General features: G+C 46.9%; 1 protein-coding gene and 1 pseudogene across 1 annotated transcript in view; both read right to left on the bottom strand.

Annotated features, from left to right (window-relative positions):
- Positions 1 to 3,366: 3,366 nt before the first annotated feature.
- Positions 3,367 to 4,496, bottom strand: LOC147320130 (uncharacterized; annotated as a pseudogene).
- A 7,578-nt stretch (positions 4,497 to 12,074) lies between these two features.
- LOC147320131 (uncharacterized) overlaps positions 12,075 to 20,860 on the bottom strand; it is a 46,474-nt gene continuing 37,688 nt past the window's right edge. The window contains exon 2 of the mRNA XM_086307609.1: positions 12,075 to 12,348. Within this exon, the coding sequence (XP_086163735.1) occupies positions 12,075 to 12,348 (274 nt within the window). The remainder of the gene's footprint in view (positions 12,349 to 20,860) is intronic.

Consider the following 20,860-nt stretch of genomic DNA (forward strand, 5'->3'; position numbering starts at 1 on the left):
CTGTGTTGAGCGCTCAGTGAATCTGCGTTCGACTGCTCCGCCTAGGGTCGACAGTGCAGCCTAGGCGGAGTAGTCGAACGCAGATTCACTGAGCGCTCAACACAGACAGCATCGTCAGAAGGAAGAGCGCAGGGCAAGCTAGCGAGACAGAAGTTAAGCTCTCCTTACAACATGGACCTCCCCCACCCTCATTCAGATCTGGCGTTTGGAATTATTTTGGTTTTCATGTGACGTATGACCCTGAAGGTAAGCGAGTCATGGACTAAAGTAAAACAGTATGTTGGATGTGCCATGCAATGCTCAATTACATGGGTGGGAACTAGTGTGTTAGCGCAGTTAGCTCGTTAACGTGTTGGCTGTCTAGCCCCATGCACGGGGCGATCGGCGGTAGCTCGTTAACGGAGATTTGCCGTGTTGTGGCGTTAAGGTCATTTCAACGAGATTAACCTGAAAGCACTAGTGGGAACACAACGAATATGACTGCACATTTACGCTGACATCATCCTAGTGCAAAGATAAGTGGAAGCAGAAAAAAAACAAGCAAGCATGCTACTAACTTTAGCCAAGTCATTTAGACAGCTGTTTAATATGCTGCTGAGAATATAGCCCAGAAGAAGCGGATAGTATAGCTTTTATTTTGGAAAGAGACATTTCTCTGTAATAAACTCTCTTTTCCAAAGATGAGTGATTCCTCAATCAGATACAGAGCTCGCAATATCGCTAGCCCGACGTCCCGGGGCTAGCGATTTTTTCAGTCGGGGTACCAAAATCTATCTCTGCCCTGCCCGTCGGGCTTTTGTAGGAAGGAAAAATATATGTCAATGCTTTTGCATTCTTTCGGAATTGTAGCTGGGTAATTATGTCATTGGCATCGGTGAGCCACTGTCAATATGTGACATATTGAAATCGCGTTTGAATTTGCGCTTGTTTTTTTGCTTTCACTTTGCAATCACGTGAACTGTGTATAGAGAGCGACAGCACTGATCTGTGAGTGATGATAATTTGTGCACCAATTCCTCTGACATCGTCTTATTAATTGTTAGCTTACTATGCAAACATGACAAGTGAAATCTCCTGCAGTAAGCTTAAACATGTGAGAGGTTGATCGCGCAGAGAATCGCTGAGCTTATGTGAGTCCGTGTGTAAAAGCAGCAGGATATATATTTGACTACGATGACCTGGATGACTGAGAACCTTCACAGACAGATATATATTTTAGTTCTGCTGAGCCAAATAAGACAGGTCAGGGTGAAGAAGTGACAGCCAAAGAAAAGCTTACCACAAAACGGAGAAGTTATGACAAATCAGACTATAAGGCAAAAAGAAAGTACAGCTTTATGGTTTCATGGACAAAAGAATTTCTGTGGCTGCAATATGACGAGCTAAATAACCAGGGCTGCACATAAGTGGTCCGCAGGTGCGTATTCGCTGTCAAAATAAAAAACACGCACAAGGGTTAGGGTTAAATTTAAAAACTGTACTTTTGAGTTAAAATATATATTTATAATTTTAATAAATGACAAATTAAAAAGGCATGAACATTTTTTTGTATCGAAAAAACTATCGAACTGTGACACCAAAGTATCGAACCGAACCGAACCGTGAATTTTGTGTATCGTTGCACCCCTAATGAATAGCACATGCCTTGTTGTTTGGCAGGTTCGGCCTTTCACTCTTAAATGGGAGTGGCATTTCAAAATGACCATCCTCTTTGTGCCTAATGCCGGCCTTCATCTTTGTTAAAAATTTGAGATCTTCTTGAGAGACCTTTGTGTCTTCTGGTGCTTTCTCAACAAAGTCAGACTCCAACATCTTTAGGACCTCTGTGGGAGAGATCATTTCCTTTATTTGAGTTCTGTAGACATAGTGAACCTTGTTGGTGAGATTTGAAGAGGGATTAATGTCAGGCACCACTTCCTTCACAATGACTTGGTGACTTATTCCGAAGGCGTCTCCATAATCGAGACATGGATTGCCATAACCCACAATACTCCATCCCAGATCAGTTCTTTGCGCAAACGGCTGATTTTCCTTTCCAGACACAACCTCCCAAGGAACAAGTGCTTGGGGGCAGTTGTACCCAATCAGCAGATCAACATCACAGCTTTGTAGTGGAGTGATCTCACTTGCAATGCATTCAAGATGAGACCATGCCTTAGCTGTTGCAGGCGATGGAATGTGATCTCGGTTTGCGGGAATAAAGTCTCTGGCATACGTCACTGGTAGGGAAATGGTCTTATTTGAGTAGAACCCTCTGACTTGTAGACCTGAGAGCTTGCGACAGGACACAACTGTGTTTCTTGAAGACATGGTAGTGAGCTTTAGCTGAGTCGATTCACCTTTGATATGCAGAGCTTGTGCCGTTTCTTCAAGAATAAAGGCCGTATCGCTCTGTGTATCAAGGAGCGTGTACACAAGAATTTCATGCTCTGGCTCACCTTTGGTTGACACCCATACTGGAATAATGGAAGATGTGTGAGTGTCGTGAACATTCTGTTAGAAGTTGCTTCACTTGTTGTTGGTGTGACACTGTTGTCTTGTGAGACATCTGCGTTCATTTGTCTTGTCCTGTCACTGTTCTTGTGTGGATTTCTCCTTTTTCTGTCTTCCTTCGTGCGATTGTCATGAAGACATGTTGGATGTCTTTTATTGCATGTGTCACAGGTTTCTCTCCCTTCGCAATCTTTGGAGCGATGACCAGAGTTCAGACAGCCAAAACATAACTTCTTGTCTTGAACAAACTTTAGTCTCTCAACAATGCTCTCATTTATGAACCTTCTACACTTAAGTAGGCTGTGACCCGACCTTTCACAGTACACACAACTAGCACTAACAGTCCTTTCATTTGAGTTAGTTGCTAGCACCTTTGCTCCATTGCCTCTGCAATTGCAATTTTGGCTTCTCGTGAGATGAAATCTACAAATTGGCTGAAGCATGGAAAGGTGTGAGTCTCTTCTTGCACTTCTGTAACCTTTCTGTTCCACCTTGAAGTAAGCCAATCTGGAAGTTTTGCGAGCATTTTTTGGTTTTCATTGCAGTCATTGAGCACTTCAAGCCCCTTCATTTGCGACATGGCTGTCTTACAGCAGCAAAGGAAGTCAGCAAATGCTTGAAGTTCCATACTGCCTTTAGAGCTTGCGTGCGTCAAGTTTATCTCTGAAGGCCTTTGCTACGAGGAAGGGATTGCCATACCTCTCTTCGAGAACTGTCCATGCTGCATAGTATGCAGACTCTGTGCCAAGCGGGAAGTAGCCTTCTATTGCCTTCCTTGCAGGTCCACTTACATATTTCCTCAGATAATAAGTCTTCTCTTCAGTTGGTATATTTTTCCTGTCAATCAGAGTCTGAAAGGAAATTTTCCAATCATTATATCTGATAGGGTCGCCACTGAATATTGTTGGCTCTGGTACCGGAAGACGACTTGCATTAAGAGACACTGCAAATGCTTTGACCAGATCTTCTGTGTTCACCTCTCGGTGCGGTGTCACATTTCGTGGCGAGGAACACCGTTTCATATGCTGGTCATTGTTTTCAGACTTGACTTCATTTTTCTTATCAGATCTGTGGTGAAGTAGGTTGTATATTTCTTCATCTGAACATTCACTTTGTTCATACACCCGCTGTCGAGCCTTTGCTGCATTCAGCTTTTTTACAGTCTCAAGTCGCTCTACTTCTCTGCGCTTAGCTTCTAGAGCCTTTTGTCTTTGTGCTATTTCTGCTTCTTGCCTTTCAATTTCCTTCATATGGATTTCTTGTTCAAGCAGAACTTGGAGAGCAGCCTCATTTGCTGCAACTTCAGCAGCTGCATCTTGTCTTTTAGCTGAGAGCCGGCTGGAGTGTCTAGAGGAAACCCTCGAATGCGAAGAGAGCTTAGTGTGGTGTGACTTAACACTCATCCTGTCTGAGGCTTCTAACTTAGGCATAGACTCAGTCTCCTTCCATTTTTCATCCCTTTGACTTTTCACATCTGAGGCTACGGATTTAGATGAAGACTCAGTGTCCTTCCAAAGTTCTTCATCTCTTTGAACCTCCGCACTACTTGGGCTTGGACACTTTCTTACAGATTCGATAATTGTCTTTGTCATGGCTTCACACGTATCCATCCTTCGTCTTGTGTCATTATCTGGAGATTCAATACGTCTCAAGTCATCATAGGCTGCATTCACATCCTTAGAAGCACTCAAAACCTTGGAAACATGTTCTTGTAGCAGATCCTTTCAGCATTGACCATCTATAGCTCCTTTGGCATCCTTAATGACAACCTTCCACTTCTCATAGCGCACACTGAAACGATATGCAGCCTTCTTTATGTGCTCACCGTACAGTTCTTTGCCCTTTTCTGTCAATGTACGGACTCGTTGGCTCTGTCGTGCTCTTTGTGAGGTAGTAGAAACATCATCAGCTGTGCCTTCAACTGCTTGTAGTTGCTCATCTGCAGAGAGTTGTTCCACATCACCCTTTTCACTGACTTCTGGATTAGCCTCAAACTCTGCCATTGTTGGAGGGGTTTGGGTTTTTTTGTGTATCTTACTTAGCCTTAATGTAAAGGTGCAGCAGCTTAAATTTGATTTGGTAGTTGAGGAGCAAATGAATATTAATCTACGTTTACTGTTACAACTTTAAAGCACAGTAATTACTATTACTCCTTAACATCACTTAACATGTATACTTAAGTCACATTACATATCTTGTCCAAGCCAGTAATACTGTTTCTTACAGCAACTGCTGAAGCCCACCATATGCACAATGCACAGGTTACTCATCACAACATTAACTTAACACTGTATGAATATCAGTCACTTAAACAGCAGAAATGTAAACAATGAGAAATAAAGAAAAAAGAAGAAATATTCCAGTCCTTTGTTCCTTTATAAAAGGAAACTTATCTTAATTAATTTTACAGTCCATTTTTTTCTTTTTATTTCTCTTTCTTGAGGATAATTATATTGAGTCCTTCAACTGAGGAAACACTTATTTTCGGGGCACCTGACTTTCCTGCGGGGCTGCGTCCGTCATCTACCCGTGCAGAGCGGAGTTCTCACTGTAGCACCCTCAAGGATTGACGTACGCACGATGTAGTTATAAAACAGGGTTTATTCTGGTCTTGGCAACCCGTGAGAACTGCTCACGGACAAAACAATAAAACAAAAACATCACATCAAAATGTGCTCTTGTAATAAGTGCCAATCAATCAAAAATCCTTAATTACAGAAAATAAACATTTAAAATACACAAACCTCGTGAGCTGACATCCAGGAGGTGCTTAATAGTCCTTTATGGCCTTATTGCCTTATCTTCCATCTTCTTTGTCAATTATTTCCACTCTTTAAACAATATTTTCTCCATGTGTGGAGCTAACTGTCAGTTGCAGCATGCAGACACCATGTGCGCTAGCAAAAAAAGGTGGCTGGGTGGAGACCCAAACAGCAAAGCTGTACCCTACACAGTTCACCACCAGAGGGCGTAAAGGAACAAAATCCAGACATACAGCTTAACAAATATCAAATGCAACAAACATCAAATGCAACAAACATCAAATGCAAAAGACCGTTACACTTTGTTTCGTGTGAGTTCCCCATTCAAATGCATGTAATAGTCAGAAACGCACTGTCTTGACGAAATAAAGCCCTTTTGTACAACTTCATATAAATAGCTGTAACTTTTGATAGGCGACTCAGACTCACATATTTATGGCTTTAGCTTTCTTATACAATTCAATATCCCCGTGCTGGGCAAACAGTTTTTGCAGCAGTTTGAGCTAAGATTTTCAAGTTATTCACATAATGAAAACCTATACTTTGTTTCGGGCGAGTTCCCAATTCAAATGCATGTAATAGTCAGAAACGCACTGTCTTGGCGAAAGAAAGCGTTTTTGTACAACTTCATATAAATAGCTCTAACTTTTGATACATGACTCAGACTCACATATTTATGGCTTTATCTTATAGACTTCAATATCCCCGTGCTGCGCAAACAGGTTTTGCAGCTGTTTGAGCTACGATTTTCAAGTTATTCACATAATGAAAACCTATACTTTGTTTCGTGCGAGAACTCCATTCAAATACATGTAATAGTCAGAAACGCACTGTCTTGACGAAATAAAGCCCTTTTGTACAACTTCATATAAATTAGCTTTAACTTTTGATAGACGACTCAGACTCACATATTTATGGCTTTATCTTTCTTATACAATTCAATATTCCGGTGCTGGGCAAAAAGGTTTTGCAGCTGTTTGAGCTAAGATTTTCAAGTTATTCACATAATGAAAACCTATTGTTATGTTACTGCCTAGTTAGTTTCATGTTTTAAATGTCAGTAAATGCGCCGCCCTGTGGTCCCTTTAAGTTGATATTTTGTGACAGTAGAAGAAGAGTTAGACAGGAAGTTCATGTTTTCTTGCTATGTTGCTTCGAGATGGCTGCTCCACATTCATGTCCTTCTTTGGGTGTTTGTTAAAGCATTGTCTGTAAGTACTCAATGGAAAAGCAATGAGACACTCCAAGTGTTGTCTTTATGTGTGATGGACCACAGTTAACAAGTTTTCTATGTGCTATTCATATGTAAATGAGATCGCCAGTTCATATGCTAATTAGCGGTGCTAATCGTCATGCTAGCTTCTCAAATGCATTGTTATTGTCATTGGCACAAGTTGTTGTTAACAGTACAGATGAGTAATGTACATTTCCACATATGTTTTATTGTTACAGTTTCACAAAATGAAAGAATCAGTAAACTTCTCAAGATCTCATCTATTGTCTGGAGTTCCTGGGTTCATGTTTAGCTGTGTGGATAGCTAGTCAGACTTCTAGCGAAGCCATTTACAGTGAAAAGACAGCACCACAGCAAACATCATAGCTACAGAAGCCACCGCGTGGAGCTACGACCATCCTATAAGCTAAGTAAAGTATACGGGCGGACACAATCAAAATACAACAAATCCAAAATGTCTGAAAGTAAATCCTCCAAAGCCGAGACAGAGTCAGTCCGTTCCCACAAACCACCATCAAGAGCAGGTTCGTCAGCTAGCATTGAACTGCTCAGAGCAAGAGCAAAGGCTGAAGCTGCTCAAACAAGAGCCTCATATACAAAGAAAGAAATAGAAATTAAAGTCGAGCAAGCACGCTTACAAGCTACTCTTGACGCGCTGAGAGCGGAACAAGAGAAGGAAGCTGCCATAGCAGAAGCTAATTCTTTAGAAGCTGGTCTACTTGAATTAGGCTTCGAAACACGCAGTGTAGCTTATGGGCCACCCCTATCTGAGAGCAAAGAAAAACGCACTGCGCAGTATGTTTTGGAACAAACAGCTATCAATGCAGCAGAATCAACAGCCCCAGTAAAAACTGAATACAAAGACCCTACACCCGCCTTTCAAGAAATTGCTATAAAAGAAGGAAACAAAACAAACTGTGCTGCTACTCATAACGAACTGTACAAGCCCCCATCCACCAACTACAAAGAGTTTACACCTCTTGTTCAGACACCATATAAATCCAGTTATACTCAGGGCAATGAACATGCCCCGAGCCAACACACTTACGACCTCGCCAAATATCTAGCCCGCAGCCAGCTCATTACTACAGGCCTTACCAGCTTTGATGACCAACCCATGAGTTACTGGGCATGGAAATCATCTTTCAAAACCGCAATAGCAGGGTTAGACCTTTCACCAGGAGAAGAGCTGGATTTGCTGGTGCGCTACCTTGGTAAAGATTCAGCTAAACAAGCCAAACAAATGAGAGCTGTCAATATCAGATGCCCTGAAGTTGGTTTAGCTATGGCTTGGGACAGACTTGAAGAAATATATGGCTCCCCAGAAGCTGTAGAGCAAGCTCTCTTTCAAAAGGTCGACAGCTTCCCTAAAATCACACTCAAAGAGCCTTATAGACTCCGTGATCTTGCCGACCTAATGTTAGAGCTAGAGACAGCCAAGTTGGACAGTTACTTACCTGGCTTGACCTACTTAGACACATCAAGAGGGATCCAAGCGATAGTCGAAAAATTGCCGTACAATCTACAAGAAAGGTGGATGAATATTGGTTCAAGGTACAAGCACGATTATGGCGTCAGCTTTCCCCCCTTTACTGTGTTTGTCAACTTCATTCGCACTGAAGCCAGAACACGAACTGACCCTAGCTTCAGCGTCCACAGCCCTAACCAACCCATAACATCAGAACGAAGACACATGCACGAAAGGTTCTCCAAAGGACCCATATCTGTTCACAAAACTCAAGTACAGGACAAGGCAGATGCAGAAAAGTCTAAGTATGCTGTGAATCCAAATAAACAGTGCCCAATTCACAGCAAGCCTCATCCTCTGAAAAGGTGCAGAGGGTTCAGAGAGAAACCCTTGGAAGAGCGCAAACAGATCCTCAAAAAATTAAACGTCTGCTTTCGCTGCTGCTCATCTACTGACCATTTAGCCAAGAACTGTGAATCAGAAACCACGTGCACTGAGTGTGACAGCAAAAATCACATTTCTGCCCTCCACCCAGGTCCAGCACCATGGGAGTCTAAATCGCCCCCTTCCCCACAGCAAGGCGGGGAGAGAGACAAAGCAGACACCCAAGAAGTCACATCTCGGTGTACTGAGGTGTGTGGGGAAGGAGTGAGCGCCAGAGAATGTTCAAAAATCACACTAGTGAATGTATACCCTGCTGGACACAGAGATCAAACAAAGAAAATGTATGCAATCTTGGACGATCAGAGCAATCGATCGCTGGCACATACCCAGTTCTTTGATGTTTTTCAGATCCAAGGAGAGAGTCGCCCGTACATGTTAAAGACGTGTGCCGGACTCACAGGAGTATCAGGAAGAAGTGCTTCTGGCTTTATAGTAGAGTCAGTGAATGGAAAGGCAAGTCTTCCTCTGCCAACACTCCTCGAATGTAACGAAATTCCAGATAACCGCTCTGAGATACCAACTCCAGAAGCTGCCCAACACCACGCCCATCTACGACAGATTGCCAACTTGATCCCGCCATTAGACCCAAATGCTGACATACTACTACTGCTGGGACGAGACATGCTTCGAGTCCACAAAGTCCGGGAGCAGATAAACGGCCCAGACGACGCCCCATTTGCTCAGAGACTCGACATGGGTTGGGTCGTGGTAGGTGACATCTGTCTCGATGGAGTGCACAGACCCCCACACGTGAACAGCTATAAGACTTTCATACTGGAGAATGGCCGTGCAAGCCATTTTCAGCCATGCAACGGTCAAATAACTGTTAAAGAGACATTTACCAAAGCTCCTGAGCGCAGTCACAGCCTCCCAAGCCTTCCTGTGTCAGGATGTAATGTGGACAGCATTGGTCAGCAGGTCTTCACACGAACAGCGGATGATCACAAACTTGCACCATCAGTTGAGGATATGCAGTTTCTCCAAATAATGGACTCAGAGTTCTATCAGGGCAGCGACAATAGCTGGGTTGGTCCTCTGCCTTTTCGATCGCCTCGACAACGGCTCCCGAACAACAGACAACTGGCCTACGATCGCCTTATGTCACTCCGGCGCACTCTTGAAAAACGACCTGAAATGAAAACACACTTTCTGGAGTTTATGGAGAACATGCTTACCAGAGGACATGCTGAAGTGGCACCAGCTCTCAGAACCAGGAATGCTGGTACCTCCCTTTGTTTGGGGTTTACCATCCAAAGAAACCCGCCAAAATTAGGGTCGTGTTCGACTCAAGCGCCCCACATGAAGGAGTCTCTCTCAACGACGTGTTGCTAACAGGCCCCGACCTCAACAACAGTCTTGTTGGGGTGCTCATAAGATTCAGAAAGGAGCAGGTGGCCATAACGGCGGACATTGAACATATGTTCCACTGTTTTGTTGTCAAAGAGAGCCACAGAGACTTTCTCCGCTTCTTGTGGTACAAAGATAACGACATGTCATCTGAAGTTATAGAGTATCGCATGCGAGTGCACATTTTTGGGAACAGTCCCTCCCCCTCTGTCGCCATATATGGGTTGAAGAAAGCAGCAGCGACTGGTGAGCTAGATTTTGGGATTGAGGTGCGGACATTCATTGAGCGAGATTTCTATGTCGATGACGCTCTCAAGTCATTTCCTACTGAAGAAAAGGCCATACAAGTTCTCCAACAAGCTCAACGGGCTCTTGCTTCTTCAAACCTCAGACTACACAAAGTAATCTCCAACCGCCCTACAGTCCTAGAAGCTTTCCCACCAGAGGACAGGGCAAAAAACATTGGAAACTTAGACCTGTGTGCTCAAGACTCGCCAGTGCAACGCAGTTTGGGGCTGCTGTGGAATGTTGACACAGACACCTTCACATTCAAAGTTGACAATGAGCAAAAGGCCTTCACACGTAGAGGTGTCCTCTCTACTGTCAACAGTCTCTACGACCCTCTGGGGTTTCTCGCTCCAATCACAATTCAAGGCAGACTGATTCTTAGAGAACTTACCAGCTTGACGGACGACTGGGATGCAGCACTCCCAGACAACATGAAGGCAGAGTGGAGCAATTGGAAGGACTCACTTCAAGATTTAGAAGATCTCCAAATACCACGCCCCTACACTTCTCTCTCTACATCTGGCGCCCAAACCAAAACACTTTGTGTATTCGCTGATGCATCCGTGAAAGCCATTGCAGCTGTCGCTTACATCAAACTGTCTACTTTGAACAAAACAGAAATCGGCTTTGTGTTTGGAAAAACAAAGCTAGCTCCTCAAGCCGGCCTCACAATTCCAAGACTAGAGTTATGTGCCGCAGTGCTTGCAGTTGAAGTTGCGGAGCTGATAGTAGCAGAAATAGACATCATGTTTGACGACATTGAGTACTACACTGACAGTAAAGTCGTGCTAGGCTACATCCACAATCAGTCACGAAGATTTTATGTGTACGTGCATAACAGGGTCCAACGCATCCTCCAATCAACATGCTCCAACCAGTGGAGGTACGTTCCATCTGAACTCAACCCAGCAGATCATGGGTCCCGCTCCGTTGCAGCAGCACAACTGAGCAGCACAACATGGTTTAAAGGGCCAGCCTTTCTCCTCAAACCGTCCGCACAGTCGCAATCTCCAGTCACGTTTGACCTTGTGGATCCCACTCTTGATACAGAAATACGTCCGCTGGTGACAACAAATCTGACACAAATCGCAAGGTCAACAGTAAGTTCATCCCATCTTGAGAGGTTTTCCGACTACAGTCCTCTCCTCAGAGCAGTTGCCCGCTTGACCCACATTGCTCGTTCCTTTGGTCAATCCAACCAAGCATCCAGCTGTCGTGGTTGGCATCTCTGTCAACCCACAGTGGAAGAATTGGAAAATGCGAAGGTCTGTATCATAAAGAGCGTTCAGAGTGAGTGCTACGAAAAGGAAATAAAGTGTATTCAGGAAGGGATCCCTATTCCCCCCTCAAGCAGTCTTTGGAAACTGCATCCTATTCTAGATAGCAATGGACTCTTAAGAGTTGGAGGCCGAATCATACAATCTGAACTGGGTATCGACACCACTCACCCTCTCATCATCCCTGCCCGACACCACTTGGGAACGCTCTTAATACGGCACTATCACGAGACTGTGAAACACCAAGGAAGACATTTCACGGAAGGTGCCATTACAGCTGCAGGATTCTGGATGGTAGGAGCCAAAAGGGCTATCAGCACAGTGCTTTTTAAGTGTGTCACATGCAAGAAATTGAAAGGAAAAGCGGAATGTCAGCAAATGGGAAACTTACCATCTGAACGAATGCAAGTTGCACCCCCCTTCACATATGTGGGTGTAGACGTGTTCGGGCCATGGGACATTGTAACCCGGCGCACGAGAGGAGGACAACCTAGCTCTAAAAGGTGGGCCGTGATGTTCTCATGTCTGTCAACAAGAGCAGTCCATATCGAGTTGATCGAATCAATGAGCACAGACAGCTTCATAAATGCTTTAAGGCGACTTTTTGCAATCAGAGGCCCAGCAAGACAACTAAGATCGGATTGCGGTACGAACTTTATCGGCGCCTCTCGGGAACTGAAAATGGACGGATCGAACATGTCAGTCAAGGATGTCGAAGGCTACTTAAGCAAACAAAACTGTTCATGGATCTTCAACCCACCTCATGCATCCCATATGGGCGGTGCCTGGGAGCGGTTGATTGGGATTGCGAGGCGTATCCTCGACTCTATGTTACAGGACTGCAAAAGAACACTACTAACACATGAACTGTTGTCAACATTCATGGCAGAAGTCTGTGCCATCATGAATGCTCGCCCCCTGATTCCTGTGTCCACCGATCCTGAGTCACCCCTCATCCTCACGCCGTCGATGCTGCTCACGATGAAACCAGACTCAGCAGCGCCACCCCCTGGTGACTTTGGAAAGGGGATATTTCTGAAAGAACAATGGAAAAGAGTACAAGGTCTCGCTGACATGTTCTGGTCCAAATGGAGACGGGAATACCTTCATACTCTTCAGTTGCGACACAAATGGCAGGACAAGAAACAAAGTCTCAAGGAAGGAGACATCGTTCTGCTCAAAGACATTCAGGTGAAGAGGGGCAATTGGCCCATGTGTATCATAACCAAGACTTTCCCAGGGAACGATGGACTTGTCCGGAAAGTCGAAGTAACTACTTCACATTCAGGCAATAAGAAGACTTTCTCTCGTCCTGTAACGGAAGTGGTTTTGCTGCTGTCCCCCGAAAAGTTTAGTGACTGACAGTTTAATGTGGGATTGTCATAATCCCAGGCGGGGAGTGTTATGTTACTGCCTAGTTAGTTCATGTTTTAAATGTCAGTAAATGCGCCGCCCTGTGGTCCCTTTAAGTCGATATTTTGTGACAGTAGAAGAAGAGTTAGACAGGAAGTTCATGTTTTCTTGCTATGTTGCTTCGAGATGGCTGCTCCACATTCATGTCCTTCTTTGGGTGTTTGTTAAAGCATTGTCTGTAAGTACTCAATGGAAAAGCAATGAGACACTCCAAGTGTTGTCTTTATGTGTGATGGACCACAGTTAACAAGTTTTCTATGTGCTATTCATATGTAAATGAGATCGCCAGTTCATATGCTAATTAGCGGTGCTAATCGTCATGCTAGCTTCTCAAATGCATTGTTATTGTCATTGGCACAAGTTGTTGTTAACAGTACAGATGAGTAATGTACATTTCCACATATGTTTTATTGTTACAGTTTCACAAAATGAAAGAATCAGTAAACTTCTCAAGATCTCATCTATTGTCTGGAGTTCCTGGGTTCATGTTTAGCTGTGTGGATAGCTAGTCAGACTTCTAGCGAGGCCATTTACACCTATACTTTGTTTCGGGCGAGTTCCCCATTCAAATGCATGTAACAGTCAGAAATGCACTGTCTTGGCGAAATAAAGCGTTTTTGTACAACTTCATATAAATAGCTGTAACTTTTGATAGACGACTCAGACTCACATATTTATCGCTTTATCTTATAGAAGTCAATTCACAGGGAGCACTGGCCCTGGTGAAATGTAAATATCCTCAGCCAGTAGCACAGGCTCTGTTTTAATGTGGATGGCCTCATCTAACAACACACTCCCTGGTGAAATATGGATGGTATTGGTCAGCACCACACACCCTGGTGTAATGTGAATGGCCTTAGCAAACACCACTGGCCCTGGTGAAATGTGCATGATATCGGTCAGCACCACAGGCTCAGGTGTAATGTAGATGGCATCAACGAGCAGCAGAGGCCCTGGTGGGGTGAATATGGCCTCACAGGAAGCACTGTCCCTGATGTAAAGTGTATGGCCTCAGCCAACAACAGTGGTCCTGCTGAAATGTGGATGGTATTGGCCAGCACCACAGGCCCTGGTGTAATGTGAATATCTTCAGCCAGTAGCACAGGCCCTTGTGTATTGTGGATCGCATCAGCCAGCAGCACAAACCCTGGTGAAATGTGGATGGTATCAACGAGTAGCACAGGCCCTGGTGTAATGTGGATGGCCTTATCCAGCACCACAGGCCCTGGTGGGGTGAAGATGAACTCAAAGGAATCACTGTCCCTGATGTAAAGTGTATGGCCTCAGCCAACAACAGTGGTCCTGCTGAAATGTGGATGGTATTGGCCAGCACCACAGGCCCTGGTGTAATGTGAATATCTTCAGCCAGTAGCACAGGCCCTTGTGTATTGTGGATCGCATCAGCCAGCAGCACAAACCCTGGTGAAATGTGGATGGTATCAACGAGTAGCACAGGCCCTGGTGTAATGTGGATGGCCTTATCCAGCACCACAGGCCCTGGTGGGGTGAATGTGGCCTCACAGGAAGCACTGTCCCTGGTGTGATGTGGATGGTAGAAGGCGGCATCACAGGCTGTGATGTAATGTGGATGGCCTCAGCCAAAAGCACAGGCCCTGGTGTGGTGAAGATGGCCTCACAAGAAGCACTGTCCCTGATGTAATGTGTATGGCCTCATCCAAGAAAAGTGGCCCTGGTGAAATATGGATGGTATTGGTCAGCACCACACACCCTGGTGTAATGTGAATGGCCTTTGCCAGTAGCACAGGCCCTTGTGAATTGTGGATCACATCAGCGAGAAACGCAGGCCCTGGTGTGGTGAAGATGGCCTCACAGGGAGCACCGGCCCTGGTGCAATGTGGATGGCATCAGCCAGTAGCACAGGCCTTTGTATATTGTGGATGGGATAAGCCACCAACACAGGCCCTGGTGAAATGTAGTTGGCCTCAGCCATGACCACAGGCCCTGGTGAAATGTAGATGGCCTCATCTAACAACACTGTCCCTGGGGAAATATGGATGGTATTGGTCAGCACCAAACACCCTGGTGTAATGTGAATGGCCATAGCCAACACCACTTGATCTGGTGAAATGTGCATGATATCGTTCAGCACCACAGGCCCAGGTGTAATGAGAATGTCCTCAACCAACACCACTGGCCCTGGTGTAATGTGGATGGCATCAGCCAGTAGCACACTCCCTGTTGTGGTGAAGATGGCCTCACAGGAAGCACTGTCCCTGGTGTAATGTGTATGGCCTCAGCTAAGAATAGTGGTCCTGGTGAAATGTGGAGGGTATTGGCCAGCACCAGAGGCCCTGGTGTAATGTGGATGGCCTCATCCAACAGTACAGGCCAAGGTGTGTTGAAGATGGTCTCACAGGAAGCACTGTCCCTGGTGCAAAGTTTATGGCCTAAGCCAACAACACTGGCCCTGGTGAAATGTGGATGGTATTGGTCAGCACCACAGGCCCTGGTGTAATGTGAATAGCCTCAGCCAACAACACTGGCCCTGGTGAAATGTGGATGGTATTGGCCAGCACCACACAACAGGCCCGGGTGTAATGTGGATGGCATCAGCCAGCAACACAGGCAGTGGTGTGTTGAAGATGGCCTCACAGGAAGCACTGTCCTTGGTGTAATGTGGGTGGCCTCAGCCAACAACAGTGGCCCTGGTGAAATATGGATGTTATTGGTCAGCACCACACACCCTGGTGTAATGTGGATGGCATGACCCAGCAACGCAGGCCCTGGTAAAATGTGTATGGTATCAGCCAGCAGCACAGGCCCTGGTGTGGTGAATATGGCCTCAGAGGGAGCATTGGCCCTGGTGCAATGTGGATGGCCTCTGCCAGAAACGCAGGCAGTGGTGTGGTGAAGATGGCTTCACAGGGAGCACTGGCCCTGGTGTAATGTTGATGGCATCAGCCAGTAGCACAGGCCTTTGTATATTGTGGATGGGATCAGCCACCAACACAGGCCCTGGTGAAATGTAATTGGCCTCAGCCATGACCACAGGCCCTGGTGAAACGTAAATATCCTCAGCCAGTAGCACAGGCCCTGTTGTAATGTGGATGGCCTCATCTAACACCACTGGTGCTGGTGAAATGTGCATGATATCGGTCAGCACCACAGGCTCAAGTGTAATGTAGATGGCATCAATGAGCAGCAGAGGCCCTGGCAGGGTTAATATGGCCTCACAGGAAGCACTGTCCCTGGTGTAATGTGGATGGTAGAAGGTGGGATCACAGGCCGTGATGTAATGTGAATGGCCTTAGGCAGTAGCACAGGCCCTTGTGAATTGTGGATCACATCAGCGAGAAACGCAGGCCCTGGTGTGGTGAAGATGGCCTCACAGGGAGCACTGGCCCTGGTGTAATGTGTATGGCCTCAGCCAAAAACACTGGCCCTGGTGAAATGTGGATGGTATTGGTCAGCACCACACACCCTGGTGTAATGTGAATAGCCTTAGCCAACACCACTGGCCCTGGTGAATTGTGCATGATATTGGTCAGCACCACAGGCCCAGGTGTTATGTGGATGGCATCAGCAAGTAGCACAGGCCCTGGTGTGGTGAAGATGGCCTCCCAGGAAGCACTGTCCCTGGTGTAAAGTGTATGGCCTCAGCCAACAACACTGACCCTGGTGAAATGTGGATGGTATTGGTCAGCACCACACACCCTGGTGTAATGTGAATAGCCTTAGCCAACACCACTGGCCCTGGTGAATTGTGCATGATATTGGTCAGCACCACAGGCCCAGGTGTAATGTGGATGGCATCAACAAGTAGCACTGGCCCTGGTGTGGTGATGATGGCCTCACAGGAAGAACTGTCCCTGGTGTAATTTGGATGTCCTCATCCAACAGTACAGGCCCTGGTGTGGTGAAGATGGCCTCACAGGAAGCACTGTCCCTGGTGTAAAGTGTATGGCCTCAGCCAACAACAGTGGCCCTGGTGAAATGTGGATGGTATTGGCCAGCACCACAGGCCCTGGTGTAATGTGATGATGGAATCACAGGAAGCAATGGCAGTGGTGTAAAGTGTATGGCCTCAGCCAACAACAGTGGCCCTGGTGAAATGTGGATGGTATTGGCCAGCACCACAGGCCCTGGTGTAATGTGGATGGCCTTATCCAACAGTACAGGCCCTGGTGTGGTGAAGATCGCCTCACAGGAAGCACTGTCCCTGGTGCAAAGTGTATAGCCTAAGCCAACAACACTGGCCCTGGTGAAATGTGGATGTTATTGGTCAGCACCACAGGCCCTGGTGTAATGTGAATAGCCTCAGCCAACAACACTGGCCCTGGTGAAATGTGGATGGTATTGGCCAGCACCACAGGCTCTGGTGTAATGTGGATGGCCTCAGCCAAAAGTACAGGCCCTGGTGTGGTGAAGATGGCCTCACAAGAAGCAGTGTCCCTGATGTAAAGTGTATGGCCTCAGCCAACAACAGTGGTCCTGGTGAAATGTGGATGGTATTGGCCAGCACTAGAGGCCATGTTGTAATGTGAATGTCCTCAGCCAGTAGCACAGGCCCTTGTGTACTGTGGATTGCATCAGCTAGCAACACAAGCCCTGGTGTAATGTGGATGGCCTTAGCTTACACCACTGGCCCTGGTGTAATGTGCATGATATCGGCCAGCATCACAGGCCTTAATGTGGATGGCATCAACGAGCATCAAAGGCCCTTGTGGGGTAAAGATGGCCTCACAGGAAGAACAGGCCCTGGTGTAATGTGTATGGTAGAAGCCTACATCACAGTCTCTGGTGTAATGTGGATGGCCTAAGCCAAAAACAGTGGCCCTGGTGAAATGTCGATGGTATTGGCCAGCATAACAGGCCCTTCTTTTATGTAGATGGCATCAGCCAGTAGCACAGGCCCTTGGGTAATGTGGAAGGATAGCAGCACTGTACCTGGTGTAATTTGTATTTCCTCAGCCAAAAACACTGGCCCTCTTTAAATGTGGATGGTATTGGCCAAAACCACAGGCCCTGGCGTAATGTGAATGTCCTCAGCCAACACCACTGGCCCTGGTGTAATTGGGATGGCATCAGCCAGTAGCACAGGCCCTTGTGCATTGTGGATCGCATCAGCCAGCAACATAAGCCCTGGTGAAATGTGGATGGTTTCGGCCTGCACCACAGGCGCTGGTGTAATGTGGATGGCCTCAGCCAGTAGCACAGCCACTTATGTATTGTGGATGGAATCATCCAGGAGCACAGGCCCCGGCGTAATGTGGATGGCATCAACGAGCAGCAGAGGCCCTGGTCTGGTGAAGATGGCCTCACAGGAGGCACTGTCCCTGGTGTAATGTGAATGGTAGAAGCTAACAACATTTGCCCTGGTGAAATGTGGATGGTATTGGCCAGCACCACAGGCCCTGGTGTAATGTGGATGGCATCAACGAGTAACACAGGCCCTGGTGTAATGTGGATGGCCTGATCCAGCACCACACGCCCTGGTGTGGTGATGATGGCCTCAGCCAAAAGCACTGTCCCTGGTGTTATGTGTATGGCCTCAGCCAACAACAGTGGCCCTGGTTAAATATGGATCGTATTGTTCAGCACCACACACCCTGGTTTAATGTGAATGGCCTTAGCCAGTAGCACAGGCCCTTGTGAATTGTGGATCACATCAGCCAGCAACGCAGGCCCTGGTGTGGTGAAGATGGTCTCACAGGGAGCACTGGCCCTGGTGTAATGTGGATGGCATCAGCCAGTAGCAGAGGTCTTTGTATATTGTGGATGGGATCAGCCACCAACACAGGCCCTGGTGAAATGTAGTTGGCCTCAGCCATGACCACAGGCCCTGGTGAAATGTAAATGTCCTCAGCCAGTATCACAGGCCCTTTTGTAATGTGGATGGCCTGATCTAACAACACTGTCACTGGTGAAATATGGATGGTATTGGTCAGCACCACACTCCCTGGTGTAATGTGAATGGCCATAGCCAACACCACTTGATCTGGTGAAATGTTCATGATATCGTTCAGCACCACAGGCCCAGGTGTAATGTGAATGTCCTCAGCCAACACCACTGGCCCTGGTGCAATGTGGATGGCATCAACAAGCAGCAGAGGCCTTGGTTGGGTGAAGATGGCCTCACAGGAAGCACCGTCCCTGGAGTAATGTGGATGGCCTCAGCCAACAGTACAGGCCCTGTTGTGTTTAAGATGGCCTCACAGGAAGCACTGTCCGTGATGTAAAGTGTATGGCCTCAGCCAACAACAGTGGTCCTGGTGAAATGCGGATGGCATTGGCCAGCACCACAGGCCCTGGTGTAATGTGAATGTCTTCAGCCAGTAGCACAGGCCTTTGTGTATTGTGGATCGCATCAGATAGCAACAAAAACCATGGTGAAATGTGGATGGTATTGGTAAGCACCACACACCCTGGTTTAATGTGAATGGCCTTAGCCAGTAGCACAGGCCTTTGTGAATTGTGGATCACATCAGCCAGCAACGCAGGCCCTGGTGTGGTGAAGATGGTCTCACAGGGAGCACTGGCCCTGGTGTAATGTGGATGGCATCAGCCAGTAGCAGAGGCCTTTGTATATTGTGGATGGGATCAGCCACCAACACAGGCCCTGGTGAAATGTAGTTGGCCTCAGCCATGACCACAGGCCCTGGTGAAATGTAAATGTCCTCAGCCAGTATCACAGGCCCTTTTGTAGTGTGGATGGCCTGATCTAACAACACTGTCACTGGTGAAATATGGATGGTATTGGTCAGCACCACACTCCCTGGTGTAATGTGAATGGCCATAGCCAACACCACTTGATCTGGTGAAATGTGCATGATATCATTCAGCACCACAGGCCCAGGTGTAATGTGAATGTCCTCAACCAACACCACTGGCCCTGGTGAAATGTGGATGGCATCAGCCAGTAGCACAGGCCCTGGTGTAATGTGGATGGCATCAACAAGCAGCACAGGCCTTGGTCGGGTGAAGATGGCCTCACAGGAAGCACCGTCCCTGGAGTAATGTGGATGGCCTCAGCCAACAGTACAGGCCCTGTTGTGTTGACGATGGCCTCACAGGAAGCACTGTCCGTGATGTAAAGTGTATGGCCTCAGCCAACAACAGTGGTCCTAGTGAAATGTGGATGGTATTGGCCAGCACCACAGGCCCTGGTGTAATGTGAATGTCTTCAGCCAGTAGCACAGGCCTTTGTGTATTGTGGATCGCATCAGATAGCATCAAAAACTGTGGTGAAATGTGGATGGTATTGGTAAGCACCACACACCCTGGTGTAATGTGGATGGCCTTAGCTTACACCACTGGCCCTGGTGTAATGTGCATGATATCGGCCAGCATCACAGGCCCTAATGTGGATGGCATCAACGAGCATCAAAGGCCCTGGTGGTTTAAAGATGGCCTCACAGGAAGCACAGGCCCTGGTGTAATGTGGATGGTAGAAGCCGACATCACAGTCTCTGGTGTAAGGTGGATGGCCTAAGCCAACAACAGTGGCCCTGGTGAAATGTGGATGGTATTGGCCAGCACCAGAGGCCCTGGTGTAATTTGAATGGCTTCAGCCAGCAGCACAGGCCCTCGTGTGGTGAAGATGGCTTCACAGGATGCACTGGCCTTGGTGAAATGTCGATGGTATTGGCCTGCACCACAGGCCCTTCTGTAATGTAGATGGCATCAGCCAGTAGCACATGCCCTTGAGTATTGTGAATGGCATCAGCCAGCAACACAGGCCCTTGGGTAATGTGGAAGGCTAGCAGCACTGTACCTGGTGTAATTTGTATTTCCTCAGCCAACAACACTGGCCCTCTTTAAATGTGGATGGTATTGGCCAAAACCACAGGCCCTGGCGTAATGTGAATGTCCTCAGCCAACACCACTGGCCCTGGTGTAATTGGGATGGCATCAGCCAGTAGCACAGGCCCTTGTGTATTGTGGATCGCATCAGCCAGCAACACAGGCTCTGGTGAAATGTAGATGACCTCAGACAGCAGCGTAGGCCCTGCTGTCGTGAAGTTGGCCTCAGAGGGAGCACTAGCCCTGGTGCAATGTGGATGGCCTAAGCCAGCAATACAGGCCCTGGTGTGGTGACGATAGCCTCACAGGGAGCACATGCCGTGGTATAATGTGGATGGCCTCATCTACCAACACTGGCCCAGGTGAAATG

Source organism: Aulonocara sp. 'chitande type north' Nkhata Bay, linkage group LG10 (genome assembly GCF_057382095.1).
Source record: "Aulonocara sp. 'chitande type north' Nkhata Bay isolate Kocher_YH1m ecotype deep benthic linkage group LG10, A_spYH_male_GT1.1, whole genome shotgun sequence".
NCBI classification, from domain to species: domain Eukaryota; kingdom Metazoa; phylum Chordata; class Actinopteri; order Cichliformes; family Cichlidae; genus Aulonocara; species Aulonocara sp. 'chitande type north' Nkhata Bay.